The sequence below is a fragment of the Scyliorhinus canicula genome, chromosome 13, assembly GCF_902713615.1.
Source record: "Scyliorhinus canicula chromosome 13, sScyCan1.1, whole genome shotgun sequence".
Lineage (NCBI taxonomy): Eukaryota > Metazoa > Chordata > Chondrichthyes > Carcharhiniformes > Scyliorhinidae > Scyliorhinus > Scyliorhinus canicula.
Window position 1 is genome coordinate 31,842,523 of NC_052158.1, and position 22,559 is coordinate 31,865,081.

The following is a 22,559-nucleotide window of genomic DNA, read 5'->3' on the forward strand; positions in this document are numbered from 1 at the left end:
CCTCTGCAGTGATTTTGTAAAATGTAATTATCTGAAATCTCACATCAAGCTACTATGTTGTCAATTCTTTGGAACGTAAAATATTCCACAGGAGTTCCTGATACAGATTAGGAAGAGATTCCTCCAAGCACAAAATCAATGATTGTTATTGCCCTGTAGTACACAAGCAATTGAAACATTTGAAGGGCACAATATCCCATCTATTTTATTGTAGTTGTAGCTTCGAATCCTCTGTGTAAAATAAACTCAGGACAAAGTGATGTAGCAGGATGGAAAACTGCTTCGCCAGCAATAAAATACTTCACAAGTGTTGTTATGTTGGTGACGCAGCAGACAACTTGTGCACAATGAAGATCCCACAAACAATAATGATTGATCAACATGGCTGCCTCAGCGCTGCCCTCCCCCACCCTGTCCAGAGATACGGGGTTTAGGGGAGTCCCAGGATATCAATTGAGCCTTTTCTCCTGCATGTTCAATCGTGGTCAGGCCGTTCCCCCATCCGACTGACTCCCAGAATTGAACAAAACAAACAGCTGATAAAATGCGCCTGGAAAAGCTCCATGTCCTGGAGAATACATGGTGGCCCCCACCATCCTCCCAAGCCTCCACCCGACACTTGTCTCCACTCAGCTGTCATTCACAGAGAGGAAATGGAGAGAGGGGAAGAGGTGGAGAAGGGAGGGAGGAAGTTATTGGGACAGGGAGGGAAGGAAAGTAGGAAAATGGAGGGAGGGACGATAGAGGGGGTGAGTGTGACAATATGTAAGGTCCCGTTTTGTCAGAGGAGCATTTGTATCCTTGCTCTTTGGGGTGAGTGTAAAATATTAGTTTTAACTCCCCAGCGTTAACATTTATCCCTCCTTCACCATCACTAAAATGTGTTATCTGGTCCTGACCACATTCCTGTTGGTTGGGAAAGTTCTTCATTGTCTGCAAACGCTTTGGGACATCTTGATGTGGTGACAGATTCGGTCGAAAGTCCTTTCTTTGTCCCAAAACTGCACATGAAATGCCTGACTGGTGTTTGGAGAATAAATATGAACAGCTGCCTGTGTCCTGTTGCGGGAGTCAGATGAGTGATGCTCCATCATGGAGGTGGTGGAGCCGGAAAATTCAGCGATCCATTCTAGACCCCATTGACTTCGGCGGGAGTGGAAAATGCCACTGGTGGAGAGAGTCCAGCACTGTCTGTTCATTCCTTCCAGCCTCTGAAATCCAGTCAGCCTGGGTGGACTCGGACCTCAGTTGCAGTTTACCATTCCCGGGAATGTGGAGGGCAGGAGGGGAGCCGGTTTTGTTTTTTAAACAGTGACTCAATCAACGGCTGATTTTCCTGCTGCTCCTCCCACCTCCCAGTAAGTGGTCAGTGCACTTGTTCGGGGTCAGAGCAACGGGCGACCTTTAGTAACGATGAGCAGCGCAGTCAGCGAGAGCAGCAGCCGGGGTAAGGTGGGGACTCGGGGAGATCGGGAGGTACATCCTCCGGCTTCCTTCCCACACTGGACTTTCTCACACAGGAGGCCTGTGTACGGAGCGGGGCAGCGGCATCTCCCATTGTCCTCACACACTCCTCCATTCTGACACCGTGTCAGCAGGTTATCACACACACTCGCTGCAAGAGATCAGAGAAAAAGAAAGGTCAGATCATTGACAAAAATCTCCCTATTTCACACATTGTTTCAACTGGACCACTCACTCTCACTTGTACAAGACTTCAATAGAGAAAAAAACATCCAGGCACCAAGGGATCAGGATTCACCATTGGCCAATGCCAGAATCAGGGAAGGCGACTGGGTGGAGAATCAGCCATGACGCCAAAATTATGGCCGGCGCCATGCGGCCAAAAGAATGCCATGCTCCGGCATCGCGACTGTGGTAAACGCCATTGACACGTCATTGACATATCATTAGCAGGCCTGACCCGGTGTTCTCCGGGGCATCCGTGATGCTCTGCCTCAACACGGAGGAATTGCCAATGGTGAGCTTCACTTGTGGTCACAAATATCGGGAAAGAGGAACCATGCCTCCGGAGGGAGAAAGTTATATGGAAAGTGTCCAACATCGTCATAGTGTACTGATATTTGAGCCCCTGGCCGGGGGAACTTTTGCCAGGATTGGGGAGAGTAGCGGGGTCCAGTCAGGTGGTGGGCTGTGGGGTCGCGGTGGACGGGCATGGAACACAATTGCCGCAGCCAGCAAAGCAGCCATGCAACTGCACACACCGCTGACTGTCCACTATAAACTTAGTGCCACAGGTAATATGTGTGTCCTCCCAGGCCACCACCCTTGGTACCCTCTGGCCCCAGCCCACTGAGCCATCAACTGGATGGGCATGCTCCAGTGAAACCAGTGCCATCTTGTTAGCTGGGATGAGTGCGTGTGGGGAATGGAGTGCTAATACGCGGCTGCAGCTTGTCAGCCCAGTGCCAATCCAAACCCTGATGAATCTGACACCATTTTTCACTGGAATGTGCCATGTTCTATGTGACACTAATGCTAGCCCATTAACAGTTCCTGAATTGCTCAGCGAGCAATGCCAATTTTGCTGTCTTAGAAGTCCATCAATTCTGTCCCAGCATTAGCATTTAGTGAGAATCCCGCCCCAAGAATATTGTAATTAATCATACAGACTCCAAAGGAAAGACCCGAGAACCATATAAAACTTTATAGAACAGAAAGAGGCCATTTGGCCCATAGTGCCTGGACTGGCAGAAAAATAAAACAAATAACAAGTTGTCCATTCTAATCGCTCCTTCCAGTGCCTGGTCAGTTGCAATATTTTAGTAGCTGATCCAGTTACCTTTCAAATGTTCCTGACCCTACCAGCAAACAGGCAGTGACTTCCAAACACCCACAACCCTCTGAATGAAGAGATTTTATGGTGAAAAAAAGTTTGGAAAAAGTTTTTTTTTACATATAAATTTAGAGTACCCAATTAATTATTTCAATTAAGGGGCAATTTAGCATGGCCAAACCATCCAACCGGCACATCTTTGGGTTATGGGGATGAAACCCACACAGACATGGGGAGAATGTGGAAACTCCATACAGACAGTGACCCAGGACCGGGACCGAACCCGGGTCCTCAGCGCCATAAGCAGCAGTGCTAACCACTGTGCCACCCAAAAGTTGGAAAGAAATTAATAAACAATTAGGAAAACACAACAAGACCACAAAATAAATCCAGGAAATATATTTCAATTATAAAGTATTCGATAAAAATGTTCATAACCAACTGGGTATCAGGGCAGGGAGAAAGTCACTCAGAGGAGGTGACAGAGAAATGGCAGAAATATTAAATTACTTTGTCTCAGCGTTTCCCAGGGAGAATAACATGAATGTTATGGCATTAGGAGAAGAAATCAAAATAGGATATGAAGATGTAAAGAGAGAAGATAATTCATAATCTACATTGGACAGATAATACTCCTGGTTCAGATGGATTGTATGTGTGGATATTAAGAGAAGTTAGGGAAGAGATTGGAGAGGTGGTATTTCATAGATAGATATATTAATCAGAAAATGGAATATTGCCAGATGACAGGTATACTCTTAATGTAATTCCAATATTTTAGAAGGAAAGATTGAATAAGGTCAGAGTATGATCGACCAATTAGCTTAACATCCCCAGTATAAAATATAATAGCATCCTGATTCAAAAATATTATGGTAAAAACATTCAGAAACTGAAAATATAACAAAATATATTCACACAGATTCAAAAATGCACGATAATGCTTGACCAACCTCACTTTAAAGGAGTTATAGTAAGTGTACAAAACGCAGCAGTGGAATTATCTGACTATAATAGAGTCTATTTTTTTTATGATCAAATTGTCAAACGTGCTTTATCAGCAAATATAACACAAACCTGAGCTCTTGTAATAATGCGATCAAATTAAACTATTCTTTGCAAAAATAGTGACCAATCCCGACTGAGATAATGTGTCCCTCATTTGCTGAACAGCTAGTTCCCCAGTGCACACCAAATATGTGATATTCAATTAGGCCGAATGAGCTGGCAGTGTTTATCAATCGATCAAACATGTAACATGCAGACAATTTCACAGGTTAACCTAGAACAGTAATAATGTCAAGCAAAGTCCCAGATGACCGTAGGCTGCTTTCCCCTTTGAGGGGGAGAGCTGTCTGGTGGTGATTTGACATGAGGGTCACCACACCTCAGATATGGAGCACGGTTGAGGCGGGGCCAGAGAAGCACAGTGGTTAGCACTGCTGCCTGTACGGCGCAAAGATCCCAGGTTCAACCCTGGCTAAAGGTCACTATCCGTGTGGAGTTTGCACATTCTCCCGTGTTTGCGTGAGTTTCGCCCCCACAACCCAAGGATGTGCAGGGTAGGTGGATTAGCCACGCTAAATTGCCCCTTAATTGGAAAAAATGAATTGGGTATTCTAAATTATTATAGAGAAGGTGGGGCTTCATGGATAACCTCAGCCGGTACAGGAATTGAACCCGTGCCGTTGGCTTTGCTCTTCATCACGAGCCAGCTGCCTAGCCAACTGAACTCTTAGGAGACAATGGGAAAGTTTGCCAAAAATCTCACTCCAAATGAGTTATAGAAGGGTGTGAAGGAGCCAAAAAACAAGATGAAGAATGGGTCTAAATTGATGATTAAATCATTTCTGATTCTGCTTGATTCCAGTCACATTGACTGAAACCTATAGATTCAGCAAGATATTAGGGAGGCCAATGATATGTTAGACTTTATTGAAAGAGGCTTTGAGTACAGGAATAGTGAGGTCTTGCTTCAATTGTATGGAAACTTGGTTAGAGCTCACCTGGAGAACTGTGTACAGTTTTGGTCCCCTTGCCTCAGGAAGGATGCTAATCCCAGAGAGATAGTGTAAAGGAGGTTCACCAGATGACAGGTTTTTTAACAAAAGAGAGATTGGGAAACCTGGGCCTGTATTTTCTGAAATTTCAAAGACTGAGAGGTGATCTCATTGAAACCTATAAAATACTCAAAGGGATAGACAGGGTAAATGGTTCTGCTGGCTGGGGAGTCTAGAACCTGGGGGCACAATTTCAAAATAAGGGGGAAGCCACTTACTACCGAGATGAGGTGATGCTTTTTTACTCAAATGACTGTAAATGTTTGAATTCTCTACCTCAGAAGGCTGTGGCAGTTCACTCCTACACATTCTCCCTTTCCACTCCTATACATTCTCTCCATCTTCCCTCCTACATAATCTCTCTGTTTACTCCGACACATTCTCCCTCTTCACTCCGACACATCTCTCCCTTTTCATTCTTCCACTCTCGCTCCCGCTTCACTCCTACACTCTCACTCCCTCTTCCCTCCTATATCTGTTCCTCAGACAATGAGACATGCTTTAGGGGAGCATTTTGCTCTGATAAAGAAATGGTCTCTGGATCAGTCAGTCAGAGATCAGAGCATAGGTCATACTTACAGCCACTGGTGACAATGTCAGGCAGGCCTGGAGAGGGAAAAACAAACACAGTGTTAGAGAGATGCCTGAATAATAGTCTTTATTAATAAACACATTAACACAACTCCAGACATGCACTGTCGATGAGGCCGACCTCGCTAAAAATCGCAAACAAACATTTCTCTCAATAGCCCTGAGTGAGATGAACTCGGGTTGCTCAATGAATTGAGTTTCAGGAGCGTGGGTAAGTGGATTTCCATTATGTGTGATTCATGTGCAAACAGACATCAATATACGAGGGTGTCAGTAATTAAATAAAACCCTACCCCAGTGCCCATTCAGGTCACTATCTGTTGATTCATCTGGTGGTCTTCCGCACACAGCAATGACCACAGCTCTCCCTCCTAAACTCCCCTTCCTGATCTGAGTCAGATATTTATTGCAGAGAGGTTTGTCCTGCTTTCCAGGACAATCCTCCAGCTGTTTCCCAGATATTCAACCAGCTATTAACATTCCACCCGCACATCAGTCTTCGCCTCACTATTGCCTGTGCATGCTTTTTTGGGGAATCCAAATAAACCAAATGGACGGATAAATTGAAATGCAGATCATTAAAGTGATATTGCATCAAATTAAACAGAATCTCAAAGAAAACATAGAACATAGAACAGTACAGCACAGAACAGGCCCTTCGGCCCTCGATGTTGTGCCGAGCCATGATCACCCTACTCAAACCCACGTATCCACCCTATACCGGTAACACAACCATGCTACCGTGCTGCCCATGTTTAAAAATCAAAAAGAAACAGAATTAAATGGGTCCATAAAACACCCCAGTCCCATACGGTGCCTACAGAGCATCGAAGTCTAATTTGTGCCGGTGGACACCATATGTTCCCTTCTCAGGAACACCCAGCAGAAAACATAATGGTAGCACAGTAGTTAGCATTGTTGCTTCACAGCGACGGGGTCCCAGGTTCAATTCCCGGCTTGGGTCACTGTTTGTGCGGAGTCTGAATGTTCTCCCCGTGTCTGCGTGGCTTTCTTCTGGGTGCTCCAGTTTCCTCCCACAAGTCCCGAAAGACATGCTTGTTAGGTGAATTGGACATTCTGATTTCTCCCTCAGTGTACCTGTACACATGTGGCAACTAGGGGATTTTCGCAATAACTTCATTGCAGTGTTAATGGAAGCCTACTTGTGACACTAGTAAAGTTTATTATTAACCACAGAAGAAGGGCAGTCCCCCCTCAACCATCCACTGCGGGACTTATTAACAGCCGGCTTGAGCAGGTCCAGGAGCAGGCCCAGGAGGAGGTCTCCTTCCTCCTCTTCCCACCTTCCCCTATGTGCACTAGAATGTAAAAACTGACTGGAAAAGTTCGGACCGGTACAAGAAGAGAAAAAGATTGGTGAAGACAAATGTAGGTCCCTTATGGTCAGAAACAAGGAGATGTATAATAGCGGACAAAACAAATGGCTGAGCAACTAAACACATACTGCAGTTCTATCTTCACAAATAAGGGCAGAACCAGAAATGTGGATGCAGGGTTTAGTGAGAGGGGGTAACTGAAGGTGATACCAGGAGATAAATGGTGTTGTGGAAATTGATGGGATTGAAGGCTGATAAATCCTCAGGGCCTGATAACCTACATCCCAGAGTACCTAAAGAAGTGGCTCTATAAATAATGGATGCACTGGTGGTGATAATGTTCCAGGATTCTATAGACTCTGGAACAGTCCCTACAGTTTGGACGGTAGCTAATATAACTTGATTATTTTAAAAAGGGAGGTCGAGAGAAAACAGGGAATTATAGACCAGTAGTGGGGAAATTCTAGAATCCGTTATCAAAGATTTTATAGCATAGCACTGAGAAAATAGTGGCAGGATCGAACAAAGTCAGCATGGATTTATGAAGGGGAATCATGCTTAACAAATCTGCTGGAATTCTTTGATGATGTAATGAGTAGATTTGATGAGGAGGAGCCAGTGGACGTGGTACAGTTGGACTTTCAGAAGACTTTTAACAAAGTCCTGCATAAGAGATTAGTGTGAAAAGTTAAAACACATGGGATTAGGTGTAGTGTATTAAGATGGACAGAAAACTGGTTGGCAGACAGGAAACAAAGAGTAGTAATTAACGGGTCTTTTTCAAATTGGCAGTCAGTGACTAGTGGGGCACCACATTGATCGGTGCTAGGAACCCAGCTATTCACAATATATATTAATGATTTAGTTGAGGGAACAAAATATAATATCCCTAAATTTGCAGATAACAAGTTGTGGGGGAGGGTGAGCTGTGAGGAGGATGCAAATATCCTTCTGTGTGATTTGGACTAGTTGAGTGAGTGGGCAAATTAATGACAGATGCAGTATAATTTGGATAAATGCGAGGTTAGCCACTTTGGCAGATTAAACGAGAAGGCAGAAATCCATAAATTAGGAGAGGGGAATGTGCAATGAGACCTTGTACACCAGTCACTGAAGGTAAGCATACAGGTAATAAAGAAGGAAATGGTATGTTGGCCTTCATAACGAGAGGATTTGAGTACAGGAGCAGGGTTGTCTTGCTGCAGTTATACAGTGCCTTGGTGAGGCCACACCTGGAATATTGTGTGCACTTTTGGTCTAATCTGAGGAAGGAAGCGCTAGCTATAAAAGGAGAGCAGTGAAGGTTTACCAGACTGATTCTTGGGATGGCAAGACTGATGTATGAGGACAGACTGAATCGGTCAGGATTGCTGGAGTTCAGAAGAACGAAGAGGGATCTCATAGAAATCTATGAAATACTAACATGGCTAGACAGGGTAGATGCAGGAAGGATGTTTTCGATGGTGGTTGTGTCCAGAACCAGGGGTCACAGTCTGAAGATACCGGGTAGACCATTTAGGACAGAGATGATGAGAACTTTCTTCACCCAGTGATAAACCTGTGGAATTCGTTACCACAGGAAGTAGCTGAGTTCAAAATGTATGTTTTTAAGAAGCAGTTAGATATAGCACTCAGGCTGAAGGGGATCAAAGGATATGGGGGGGGGCGGGATTAGGCTATTGAGTTGGATGATCAGCTATGATTATAATGGTGGAGCTGATTCGAAGGGCTGAATGGCCTCCTGCTCCTATTTTCTATGTTTTTATGAATACCTGTGTAATCTGTGTGTATTTGTTTACAGACTGAGATCTCATCCCATTTAACCCAATAGACTATTACAACACTCTTTTCAGAATGCCATCAATTCCACCTTGCCCATTGATTCTACCATTCCAGTAATAGAGGGATTCAACAATGGGGAAGGAAGAAAATAAGGAAAAACTGATTTCAAGTGGCAAGAGGATAGGTAACCAGAGGAGACAGATGGAAGATAACTGGGAAATGAGCCAGAGAGGGAGGTGGGAAAATATTTTTAAACTTAGCAGACTGCCGTCACAGGGAATGGTGTCTGTGCGCAAGATCAGTGGGAGTAATTTCAAGAGGGAATTGGTGGAATGCTTGGGAAAAGGAGAGATTTTCAGGGTTATGGGAAACGGGACTGTTGTGTTTGGTCTTGTTTGAAAGGGCCAGCACAGGTAGGACGGCCCGAATGGCAGCCTCTACCTGTGCTGTCCGATTCTGTGTCCAATCTAAGCTGTGAGTCTCTGTTGCTGCCTTAACAGAGTCACAAACATGCACTGGGTTGGAGGACAATTGGTGCGTTGCCGGGAGTTTATTGGACTGAAATCCGGGAGTGAATATTGCCACCAGCACTGGACCCCGGGTCGGAGAATCGGCCATTTACTCACAGACATTGGCCGTCCCTTTGGGGATTGGGAGGTAGGAGCCCGCTCTCCACCGCCGCCCTTGATACCCTTTCCGACACCTCCCGCAGTCCGGGCCCGTTGTGTTGTGCTCACACACGCAGCTCAGCCTGTCCTTCTTCACGATGCAGTTGTTGGCGTGAAGGTTACACTTACACCTGGAAAGGAAAGCACAGCGGGAGACTGGTCAGCTGCCGTTAGAAACCGGGACTCCCCCCCTCCGGGAGTCCTCTCCCCCCACTGATACCACCCCTCCTCACCTTTCACCAGCTTCACCCTAGACACAGACACACTTCTCAAAGCAGAGGCGACCAGACGGTATCTGGTTGTGTTTCTGCCCACACTTACTGCGCAACAAGTTAGGAGTTCAAAATCAACGCAAACCAAAACCACTCAAAGAAAAAGGACTTGCATTTTTATGGCGTCTGTCACATCCGCATCCCATTGGCTGGAAAGCTCTCCGGCACCTTCTGAGTTTGTGAAAATGTGCTGGAGAAATTACAGGATCTTCCTTTCTTAACAACAACAGCACCTTTCAATGTCGTTTAAAAATCCCATCCCAAAGTGTCTTGACAAGACTGGGGGTGGGACGGCGGAGTGGCAGGTTAGTTCAGTTGGCTTAACAGCTGGTTCATGATGCAGAAAGACGCCAACAGCACCAGTTAAATTCCTGGGCGGCACGGTAGCACAGTGGTTAGCACTGTTGCCTCACAGTGCCAGGGCCGTAGTTTGCCAACAAGGGGATTATCACAGTAACTTCATTGCAGTGTCAATGTCAGCCTTCTTGTGACACTAATAAAGATTATTATTATTAAACTGTGTCAGCTGAGGGTATCCATCAAGGTACCATCTGAGGTTATCCACATGAACCTTCTCACCACAGCTGTGGTGATCCTCAGGTTAAATCACCACCAGTCAGCTCTCACTCTCCTAAAAGTGAGAGTAGCCTATGGCCGCCTGGAATTATGTGGACTTTCGCAATAAAATAGTGACCATAGCGCCCGTGTCTTCAGCTGCCTGGAATCAACACTTTAAAACTTCTCAACTCAATCCCAATCTCTCCTCCTTTAATATTTATATCTCCCTCTTCATCCAACCTTTAATCCACCTGTTCTAATATTTCCTCATGTGATTCAATCACATTGGCCTATTCTAAGCACCTTGGGATATTATCTGACTGTACAAATGCAAGTTGTTGTTGTTTAGTGAACTCAATTTCGATAAGCGCAAATGTGTGTGTGACGGGTGGGGGATCCGTGTCACTGGAGATTCTGTTTCCCTGGGTGTGGATCTGTCTTTCTGTGGGGGGGTGGGGGGGGGAGAGGGCCGGCGGGGGGGGGGGGGGGGGGGGTTGTTTGTCTCCCTGAGGGATGGAGGGGTCTGTCTCCCTTAGGGAGGGGCTCAGTCTCCCTGTTGGGGGAGGGGCTTATCTTGATTGTGGTGGGGAGGTCGGGGGTCTGTCGCCCTGGGAGGGTGTGTTTGTCTCTCTGGGGTTGGGTGGAGGATGTCCCTGTGGTGAAGTGTGAGAGCATGCTCTTGGCGACTCTACTAACAGCATTGAGCCGCTGTTTAACTCACTTTTAAAGAGAAGTTCCAAAATCTGCCGTTTCCACTTTTTTCACAAATTCCCAATTTTTTTTTCTAAACAGTAAATCCCAGATTTGTCCTGGGAGACAGTTGAACAGCAGCGCAAACCATTTCCACATCCTGGTCTCGTGTCTGAAGAATCTCGTGTGTGTTGTACCTCGAATAAAGCTCGTAGTCTCAAAGTTGGAGAAGATGCTTTATTGTGAATTTGTTCTGTCTTCAGAACTTAACTTACGGCTACCTCAAATGCTGCCTGCCTGTGTCTGTGTCCTGCTACCAGTTCTCCCTTCCGTGAAGTGTGTCCTCACTTCCTGTCCCTGTGTATTTATAGTTCTCCCGTGCTCCCTCTAGTGCTTGCTCAGTTGTATTGCATCTATACTGATACAGAATCACCACATCGTGGACTAAAACCTCCAGTGTGATTTGCAGAAGCCAGAGTGTAGAATAATGAATGGGAATTCCTCCCAAAGTCCTGGAGATTGTCTGATGGGTGATTGGGAATTCGCTGATCCAGATTGAATGGAGACACAACAGGAAAGAATAATTCAGTCTGAATAATCAATTAAATCATGGATGGGTTTCATAGAGTAAATGAGGAGAAACTGCTCCAAGTTGCAGAAGGGTCAGAAGCAGGAGAAGGCAGAAGGTAATTGGAAAAAAACCCAGAGGGGGAGATGAGAAGATATTTTTTTTTCTTGGAGTGAGTTGTTATGATCTGGAATTTGCAGCCTGAAAGAGCGGTTGAACCAGTTTGAATAATAATTGGAAAATGTTAGAAGGCGATGGGGAAACAGGAAGGGACAAGTGCTAATTAGACAGCGTTTCTAAGAGCCAGCACAAAAACTGATAGGCTGAATGGCCTCTTTCTGTTCTCCCTGATTCTCTGAATTCTGATGGAGGTGGGCATAGTTGAAATAAGAGGCACAGATTCTGGTCACTTGGTGCTGGTCGATTGGTGGAACAGTGAGCAGGAAATCGCTCCCCCAGAGTGAACCATGAGGCAGGACTCTGGTAGCTCGCTAACTAGCCAATCAGCAGGGGGATCTGTCACAATGTTAGTCCATGCACACAGTCACAAGGCTGGTCCGTACACACTGTCACAATGCTGGTCCGTACACACTGTCACAGTGCTGGTCCGTACACATTGTCACAATGCTGGTCCGTCCACACTATCACAATGCTGGCCCATACACACTGTCACAATTCTGGTCAATACACACTGATACATAGCTAGTCAGTAGACATTGTCACACAGCTGGTCCACACTCCTGTCACAATGATAGTCCGCACACCTGTCACAATGCTGCTCCGTACACACTGTCACAATGCAGCTCCGTACACACTGTCACAATTCTGGTCAATACACACTGATACATAGCTAGTCAGTAGACATTGTCACACAGCTGGTCCACACTCCTGTCACAATGATAGTCCGCACACCTGTCACAATGCTGCCCCGCACACACCGTCACAATGCAGCACCGTACACACTGTCACAATGCTGGTCCGTACACACTGTCACATTGCTGGTCCGTACACACCGTCACACTGCTGGTCCAAAAACACTGTCACAATGCTGCTCCATACACACTATCACAATGCTGGTCCGTACACACTGTCACAATGCTGGTCCGTACACACTGTCACAATGCTGTTCCATACACTCTATCACAATGCTGGTCTGTACACACCGTCACACTGCTGGTCCATACACACTGTCACAATGCTGCTCCATACACACTATCACAATGCTGCTCCATACACACTATCACAATGCTGTTCCATACACACTATCACAATGCTGGTCCGTACACACTGTCACAATGCTGTTCCATACACTCTATCACAATGCTGGTCTGTACACACCGTCACACTGCTGGTCCATACACACTGTCACAATGCTGCTCCATACACACTATCACAATGCTGCTCCATACACACTATCACAATGCTGTTCCATACACACTATCACAATGCTGGTCCGTACACACTGTCACAATGCTGTTCCATACACTCTATCACAATCCAGTCTGTACACACTGTCACAATGCTGGTCTGTCCACACTGTCACAATGCTGCCCCGTACAACTGTCACAATGCTGCCCCGTACACACTGTCACAATGCTGGTCCGTACACACTGTCACAATTCTGGTCTGTCCACACTGTCACAATGCTGCTCCGTACACAGTATCACAATGCTGGTCTGTCCACACTGTCACAATGCAGCTCCGTACACACTGTCACAATGCTGCTCCGTACACAGTATCACAATGCTGGTCTGTCCACACTGTCACAATGCTGCCCTGTACACACTGTCACAATGCTGGTCTGTACACACCGTCACAATGCTGGTCCGTACACACTGTCACAATGTAGCTGCGTACACACTGTTACAATGCTGGTCTGTTCAAACTGTCACAATGCAGCTCCGTACACACCGTCACACTTCTGGTCCGTACACACTGTCACAATGCAGCTCCGTACACACTGTCACAATGCTGCCCCGTACACACTGTCACAATTCTGGTCAATACACACTGATACATAGCTAGTCAGTAGACACTGTCACACAGCTGGTCCGCACACCTGTCACAGTGCTGGCCCGTACACACCGTCGCACTGCTGGTCTGTACACACTGTCACAATGCTGGTCTGTACACACTGTCACAATGCTGGGCCGTACACACTGTCACAATGCTGGTCTGTACACACTGTCACAATGCTGGGCCGTACACACTGTCACAATGCTGCACAGTACACACTGTCACAATGCTGCTCCGTACACACTGTCACAATGCTGCACTGTACACACTGTCACAATGCTGGGCCGTACACACTGTCACAATGCTGCACAGTAAACACTGTCACAATGCTGGTCTGTCCACACTGTCACAATGCTGCCCTGTACACACTGTTACAATGCTGGTCTGTTCAAACTGTCACAATACAGCTCAGTACACACCGTCACACTTCTGGTCCGGACACACTGTCACAATGCAGCTCCGTACACACGGTCACAATGCTGCCCCGTACACACTGTCACAATGCTGGTCTGTCAACACTGTCACAATGCTGCACAGTACACACTGTCACAATGCTGGTCTGTACACACTGTCACAATGCTGGTCAGTACACAGTGTCACAATGCTGGTCTGTACACACTGTCACAATGCTGGTCCGTACACACTGTCACAATGCTGGTCTGTCAACACTGTCACAATGCTGCACAGTACACACTGTCACAATGCTGGTCTGTACACACTGTTACAATGCAGCTCCGTACACACCGTCACACTTCTGGTCCGGACACACTGTCACAATGCTGGTCTGTACACACTGTCACAATGCAGCTCCGTACACACTGTCACAATGCAGCTCCGTACACACTGTCACAATGCAGCTCCGTACACACTGTCACAATGCTGCCCCGTACACACTGTCACAATGCTGGTCAATACACACTGTCACAATGCTGGTCCGTACACACTGTCACAATGCTGCCCCGTACACACTGTCACAATGCTGGTCAATACACACTGATACATAGCTAGTCAGTAGACATTGTCACACAGCTGGTCCACATTCCTGTCACAATGATGGTCCGCACACCTGTCACAATGCTGCCCCGTACACACTGTCACAATACTGGTCCGTACACACCGTCGCACTGCTGGTCTGTCCACACTGTCACAATGCTGGTCCGTACACACTGTCACAATGCTGGTCCGTACACACTGTCACAATGCTGGTCTCTACACAGTGTCACAGTGCTGGTCTGTACACACTGTCACAATGCTGGTCCGTACACACTGTCACAATGCTGGTCCATACACACTGTCACAATGCTGGTCTGTACACACTGTCACAATGCTGGTCCGTACACACTGTCACAATGCTGGTCTGTACACACTGTCAAAATGCTGCTCGGTACACACTGTCACAATGCTGGTCCATACACACTGTCACAATGCTGGTCCGTACACACTGTCACAATGCTGGTCCATACACACTGTCACAATGCTGGTCCGTACACACTGTCACAATGCTGGTCCATACACACTGTCACAATGCTGGTCCATACATACTGTCACAATGCTGGTCCGTACACACTGTCACAATGCTGGTCCATACACAGTCACAATCTGGTCCGTACACACTGTCACAATGCTGGTCCATACACACTGTCACAATGCTGGTCTGTACACACTGTCACAATGCTGGTCTGTACACACTGTCACAATGCTGGTCTGTACACACTGTCACAATGCTGGTCCATACACACTGTCACAATGCTGGTCCGTACACACTGTCACAATGCTGGTCTGTACACACTGTCACAATGCTGGTCCATACACACTGTCACAATGCTGGTCCATACACACTGTCACAATGCTGGTCCGTACACACTGTCACAATGCTGGTCCGTACACACTGTCACAATGCTGGTCCATACACACTGTCACAATGCTGGTCCGTACACACTGTCACAATGCTGGTCCATACACACTGTCACAATTCTGGTCCGTACACACTGTCACAATGCTGGTCCATACACACTGTCACAATGCTGGTCTGTCCACACTGTCAAAATGCTGCTCCGTACACACTGTCACAATGATGGTCCATACACACTGTCACAATGCTGGTCCGTACACACTGTCACAATTCTGGTCTGTCCACACTGTCACAATGCTGCTCCGTACACACTGTCACAATTCTGGTCTGTCCACACTGTCACAATGCTGGTCTGTCCACACTGTCACAATGCTGGTCCATACACACTGTCACAATACTGGTCTGTCCACACTGTCACAATGCTGGTCAGTACACAGTGTCACAATGCTGGTCCGTACACACTGTCACAATGCTGCCCTGTACACACTGTCAGAATGCAGCTCCGTACACACTGTCACAATGCAGCTCCGTACACACTGTTACAATGCTGGTCTGTTCAAACTGTCACAATGCAGCTCCGTACACACCGTCACACTTCTGGTCCGTACACACTGTCAAAATGCAGCTCCGTACACACTGTCACAATTCTGGTCAATACACACTGATACATAGCTAGTCAGTAGACATTGTCACACAGCTGGTCCACACTCCTGTCACAATGATGGTCCGCACACCTGTCACAATGCTGCCCCGTACACACTGTCACAATGCTGGTCCGTACACACCGTCGTACTGCTGGTCTGTCCACACTGTCACAATGCTGGTCCATACACACTGTCACAATGCTGGGCCGTACACACTGTCACAATGCTGGTCCATACACACTGTCACAATGCTGCTCCGCACACACTGTCACAATGCTGGGCCGTACACACTGTCACAATGCTGGGCCGTACATACTGTCACAATGCTGCCCTGTACACACTGTTACAATGCAGCTCCGTACACACTGTTACAATGCTGGTCTGTTCAAACTGTCACAATGCAGCTCCGTACACACCATCACACTTCTGGTCCGTACACACTGTCACAATTCTGGTCCGTACACACTGTCACAATGCTGGTCTGTACACACTGTCACAATGCAGCTCCGTACACACTGTCACAATGCAGCTCCGTACACACTGTCACAATGCTGGTCAATACACACTGATACATAGCTAGTCAGTAGACATTGTCACACAGCTGTTCCACATTCCTGTCACAATGCTGGTCCGTACACACCGTCACACTGCTGGTCTGTACACACTGTCACAATGCTGGTCCGTACACACCGTCGCACTGCTGGTCTGTACACACTGTCACAATGCTGGTCTGTACACACTGTCACAATGCTGGTCCGTACACACGGTCACAATGCTGGTCCATAAACACTGTCACAATGCTGGTCCGTACACACTGTCACACAGCTGGTCCACATTCCTGTCACAATGCTGGTCCGTACACACTGTCACAATGCTGGTCTGTACACACTGTCACAATGCTGGTCCGTACACACTGTCACAATGCTGGTCCATACACACTGTCACAATGCTGGTCCGTACATACCGTCACAATGCTGGTCTGTACACACTGTCACAATGCTGGTCCGTACACACTGTCACAATGCTGGTCTGTCCACACTGTCACAATGCTGGTCCGTACACACTGTCACAATGCTGGTCTGTACACACTGTCACAATGCTGGTCCGTACATACCGTCACAATGCTGCTCCGTACACACTGTCACAATGATGGTCCATACACACTGTCACAATGCTGCTCCGTACATACTGTCACAATGCTGGTCCGTACACACTGTCACAATGCAGGTCTGTCCACACTGTCACAATGCTGGTCCGTACACACTGTCACAATGCTGCCCCGTACACACTGTCAAAATGGTGTTCCATACACACTGTCAAAATGCTGCTCCGTACACACTTTCACAATTATGGTCCAAACACACTGTCACAATGCTGGTCCGTACACACTGTCACATTGCTGGTCCGTACACACTGTCACAATGCTGGTCCATACACACTGATTTATCGTTGGTCAGTACACATTTTCACACAGCTGTACACACTGTCACACAGCTGGTCCACACCTGTCACAGTGCTGGTCCGTACACACCGTCGCACTGCTGGTCTGTACACACTGTCACAATGCTGGGCCGTACACACTGTCACAATGCTGGGCCGTACACACTGTCACAATGCTGGTCTGTACACACTGTCACAATGCTGGGCCGTACACACTGTCACAATGCTGGTCTGTACACACTGTCACAATGCTGGGCCGTACACACTGTCACAATGCTGCACAGTACACACTGTCACAATGCTGGTCCATACACACTGTCACAATGCTGCACTGTACACACTGTCACAATGCTGCTCCGTACACACTGTCACAATGCTGGGCCGTACACACTGTCACAATGCTGCTCCGTACACACTGTCACAATGCTGCACAGTACACACTGTCACAATGCTGCACAGTACACACTGTCACAATGCTGGTCTGTCCACACTGTCACAATGCTGCCCTGTACACACTGTTACAATGCTGGTCTGTTCAAACTGTCACAATACAGCTCAGTACACACCGTCACACTTCTGGTCCGGACACACTGTCACAATGCTGGTCTGTACACACTGTCACAATGCAGCTCCGTACACACGGTCACAATGCTGCCCCGTACACACTGTCACAATGCTGGTCCATACACACTGTCACAATGCTGGTCTGTACACACTGTCACAATGCTGGGCCGTACACACTGTCACAATGCTGCACAGTACACACTGTCACAATGCTGGTCTGTACACACTGTTACAATGCAGCTCCGTACACACCGTCACACTTCTGGTCCGGACACACTGTCACAATGCTGGTCTGTACACACTGTCACAATGCAGCTCCGTACACACTGTCACAATGCAGCTCCGTACACACTGTCACAATGCAGCTCCGTACACACTGTCACAATGCTGCCCCGTACACAGTCACAATGCTGCTCCGTACACACTGTCACAATGCTGGTCTGTACACACTGTCACAATGCTGCCCCGTACACACTGTCACAATGCTGGTCAATACACACTGATACATAGCTAGTCAGTAGACATTGTCACACAGCTGGTCCACATTCCTGTCACAATGATGGTCCGCACACCTGTCACAATGCTGCCCCGTACACACTGTCACAATGCTGGTCCGTACACACCGTCGCACTGCTGGTCTGTCCACACTGTCACAATGCTGGTCCGTACACACTGTCACAATGCTGGTCCGTACACACTGTCACAATGCTGGTCTGTACACACTGTCACAGTGCTGGTCTGTACACACTGTCACAATGCTGGTCCATACACACTGTCACAATGCTGGTCCATACACACTGTCACAATGCTGGTCCGTACACACTGTCACAATGCTGGTCTGTACACACTGTCACAATGCTGGTCCATACACACTGTCACAATGCTGGTCCATACACACTGTCACAATGCTGGTCCGTACACACTGTCACAATGCTGGTCCGTACACACTGTCACAATGCTGGTCCATACACACTGTCACAATGCTGGTCCGTACACACTGTCACAATGCTGGTCCATACACACTGTCACAATTCTGGTCCGTACACACTGTCACAATGCTGGTCCATACACACTGTCACAATGCTGGTCTGTCCACACTGTCACAATGCTGCTCCGTACACACTGTCACAATGATGGTCCATACACACTGTCACAATGCTGGTCCGTACACACTGTCACAATTCTGGTCTGTCCACACTGTCACAATGCTGCTCCGTACACACTGTCACAATTCTGGTCTGTCCACACTGTCACAATGCTGGTCTGTCCACACTGTCACAATGCTGGTCCATACACACTGTCACAATACTGGTCTGTCCACACTGTCACAATGCTGGTCAGTACACAGTGTCACAATGCTGGTCCGTACACACTGTCACAATGCTGCCCTGTACACACTGTCAGAATGCAGCTCCGTACACACTGTCACAATGCAGCTCCGTACACACTGTTACAATGCTGGTCTGTTCAAACTGTCACAATGCAGCTCCGTACACACCGTCACACTTCTGGTCCGTACACACTGTCAAAATGCAGCTCCGTACACACTGTCACAATTCTGGTCAATACACACTGATACATAGCTAGTCAGTAGACATTGTCACACAGCTGGTCCACACTCCTGTCACAATGATGGTCCGCACACCTGTCACAATGCTGCCCCGTACACACTGTCACAATGCTGGTCCGTACACACCGTCGTACTGCTGGTCTGTCCACACTGTCACAATGCTGGTCTGTACACACTGTCACAATGCAGCTCCGTACACACGGTCACAATGCTGCCCCGTACACACTGTCACAATGCTGGTCCGTACACACTGTCACAATGCTGGTCTGTCAACACTGTCACAATGCTGGTCCATACATACTGTCACAATGCTGCACAGTACACACTGTCACAATGCTGCACAGTACACACTGTCACAATGCTGGTCTGTACACACTGTTACAATGCAGCTCCGTACACACCGTCACACTTCTGGTCCGGACACACTGTCACAATGCTGGTCTGTACACACTGTCACAATGCAGCTCCGTACACACTGTCACAATGCAGCTCCGTACACACTGTCACAATGCAGCTCCGTACACACTGTCACAATGCTGCCCCGTACACACTGTCACAATGCTGGTCAATACACACTGATACATAGCTAGTCAGTAGACATTGTCACACAGCTGGTCCACACTCCTGTCACAATGATGGTCCGCACACCTGTCACAATGCTGCCCCGTACACACTGTCACAATGCTGGTCCGTACACACCGTCGCACTGCTGGTCTGTCCACACTGTCACAATGCTGGTCCGTACACACTGTCACAATGCTGGTCCGTACACACTGTCACAATGCTGGTCTGTACACACTGTCACAGTGCTGGTCTGTACACACTGTCACAATGCTGGTCCGTACACACTGTCACAATGCTGGTCCATACACACTGTCACAATGCTGGTCTGTACACACTGTCACAATGCTGGTCCGTACACACTGTCACAATGCTGGTCTGTACACACTGTCAAAATGCTGCTGCGTACACACTGTCACAATGCTGGTCCATACACACTGTCACAATGCTGGTCCGTACACACTGTCACAATGCTGGTCCATACACACTGTCACAATGCTGGTCCGTACACACTGTCACAATGCTGGTCCATACACACTGTCACAATGCTTGTCCGTACACACTGTCACAATGCTGGTCCATACACAGTCACAATCTGGTCCGTACACACTGTCACAATGCTGGTCCATACACACTGTCACAATGCTGGTCTGTACACACTGTCACAATGCTGGTCTGTACACACTGTCACAATGCTGGTCTGTACACACTGTCACAATGCTGGTCCATACACACTGTCACAATGCTGGTCCGTACACACTGTCACAATGCTGGTCTGTACACACTGTCACAATGCTGGTCCATACACACTGTCACAATGCTGGTCCATACACACTGTCACAATGCTGGTCCGTACACACTGTCACAATGCTGGTCCGTACACACTGTCACAATGCTGGTCCATACACACTGTCACAATGCTGGTCCGTACACACTGTCACAATGCTGGTCCATACACACTGTCACAATTCTGGTCCGTACACACTGTCACAATGCTGGTCCATACACACTGTCACAATGCTGGTCTGTCCACACTGTCACAATGCTGCTCCGTACACACTGTCACAATGATGGTCCATACACACTGTCACAATGCTGGTCCGTACACACTGTCACAATTCTGGTCTGTCCACACTGTCACAATGCTGCTCCGTACACACTGTCACAATTCTGGTCTGTCCACACTGTCACAATGCTGGTCTGTCCACACTGTCACAATGCTGGTCCATACACACTGTCACAATACTGGTCTGTCCACACTGTCACAATGCTGGTCAGTACACAGTGTCACAATGCTGGTCCGTACACACTGTCACAATGCTGCCCTGTACACACTGTCAGAATGCAGCTCCGTACACACTGTCACAATGCAGCTCCGTACACACTGTTACAATGCTGGTCTGTTCAAACTGTCACAATGCAGCTCCGTACACACCGTCACACTTCTGGTCCGTACACACTGTCAAAATGCAGCTCCGTACACACTGTCACAATTCTGGTCAATACACACTGATACATAGCTAGTCAGTAGACATTGTCACACAGCTGGTCCACACTCCTGTCACAATGATGGTCCGCACACCTGTCACAATGCTGCCCCGTACACACTGTCACAATGCTGGTCCGTACACACCGTCGTACTGCTGGTCTGTCCACACTGTCACAATGCTGGTCCATACACACTGTCACAATGCTGGGCCGTACATACTGTCACAATGCTGGTCCATACACACTGTCACAATGCTGGGCCGTACACACTGTCACAATGCTGGGCCGTACATACTGTCACAATGCTGCCCTGTACACACTGTCACAATGCTGCCCCGTACACACTGTCACAATGCTGGTCTGTCCACACTGTCACAATTCTGGTCTGTCCACACTGTCACGCTGCCCTGTACACACTGTTACAATGCAGCTCAGTACACACTGTTACAATGCTGGTCTGTTCAAACTGTCACAATGCAGCTCCGTACACACCATCACACTTCTGGTCCGTACACACTGTCACAATTCTGGTCCGTACACACTGTCACAATGCTGGTCTGTACACACTGTCACAATGCAGCTCCGTACACACTGTCACAATGCTGGTCAATACACACTGATACATAGCTAGTCAGTAGACATTGTCACACAGCTGGTCCACATTCCTGTCACAATGCTGGTCCGTACACACCGTCACACTGCTGGTCTGTACACACTGTCACAATGCTGGTCCGTACACACCGTCGCACTGCTGGTCTGTACACACTGTCACAATGCTGGTCTGTACACACTGTCACAATGCAGCTCCGTACACACTGTCACAATGCTGGTCAATACACACTGATACATAGCTAGTCAGTAGACATTGTCACACAGCTGGTCCACATTCCTGTCACAATGCTGGTCCGTACACACCGTCACACTGCTGGTCTGTACACACTGTCACAATGCTGGTCCGTACACACCGTCGCACTGCTGGTCTGTACACACTGTCACAATGCTGGTCTGTACACACTGTCACAATGCTGGTCCGTACACACGGTCACAATGCTGGTCCATAAACACTGTCACAATGCTGGTCCGTACACACTGTCACACAGC

The 22,559-nt window shown here is 47.7% G+C and overlaps 1 protein-coding gene across 8 annotated transcripts in view; it reads right to left on the reverse strand.

Moving 5' to 3' along the window:
* Nucleotides 1-200: 200 nt before the first annotated feature.
* Nucleotides 201-22,559, reverse strand: part of LOC119976321 (netrin-G1-like) — a 266,704-nt gene continuing 244,345 nt past the window's right edge. For all 8 annotated transcript variants that reach the window (XM_038816772.1, XM_038816765.1, XM_038816766.1 and 5 more), the window contains 3 exons: nt 9,194-9,366; nt 5,437-5,463; nt 201-1,615 (listed from right to left, as the gene is read on the reverse strand). In XM_038816772.1, coding sequence (XP_038672700.1) covers nt 1,386-1,615; nt 5,437-5,463; nt 9,194-9,366 — 430 coding nt within the window. In that variant the 3' untranslated portion in view covers nt 201-1,385. The remainder of the gene's footprint in view (nt 1,616-5,436; nt 5,464-9,193; nt 9,367-22,559) is intronic.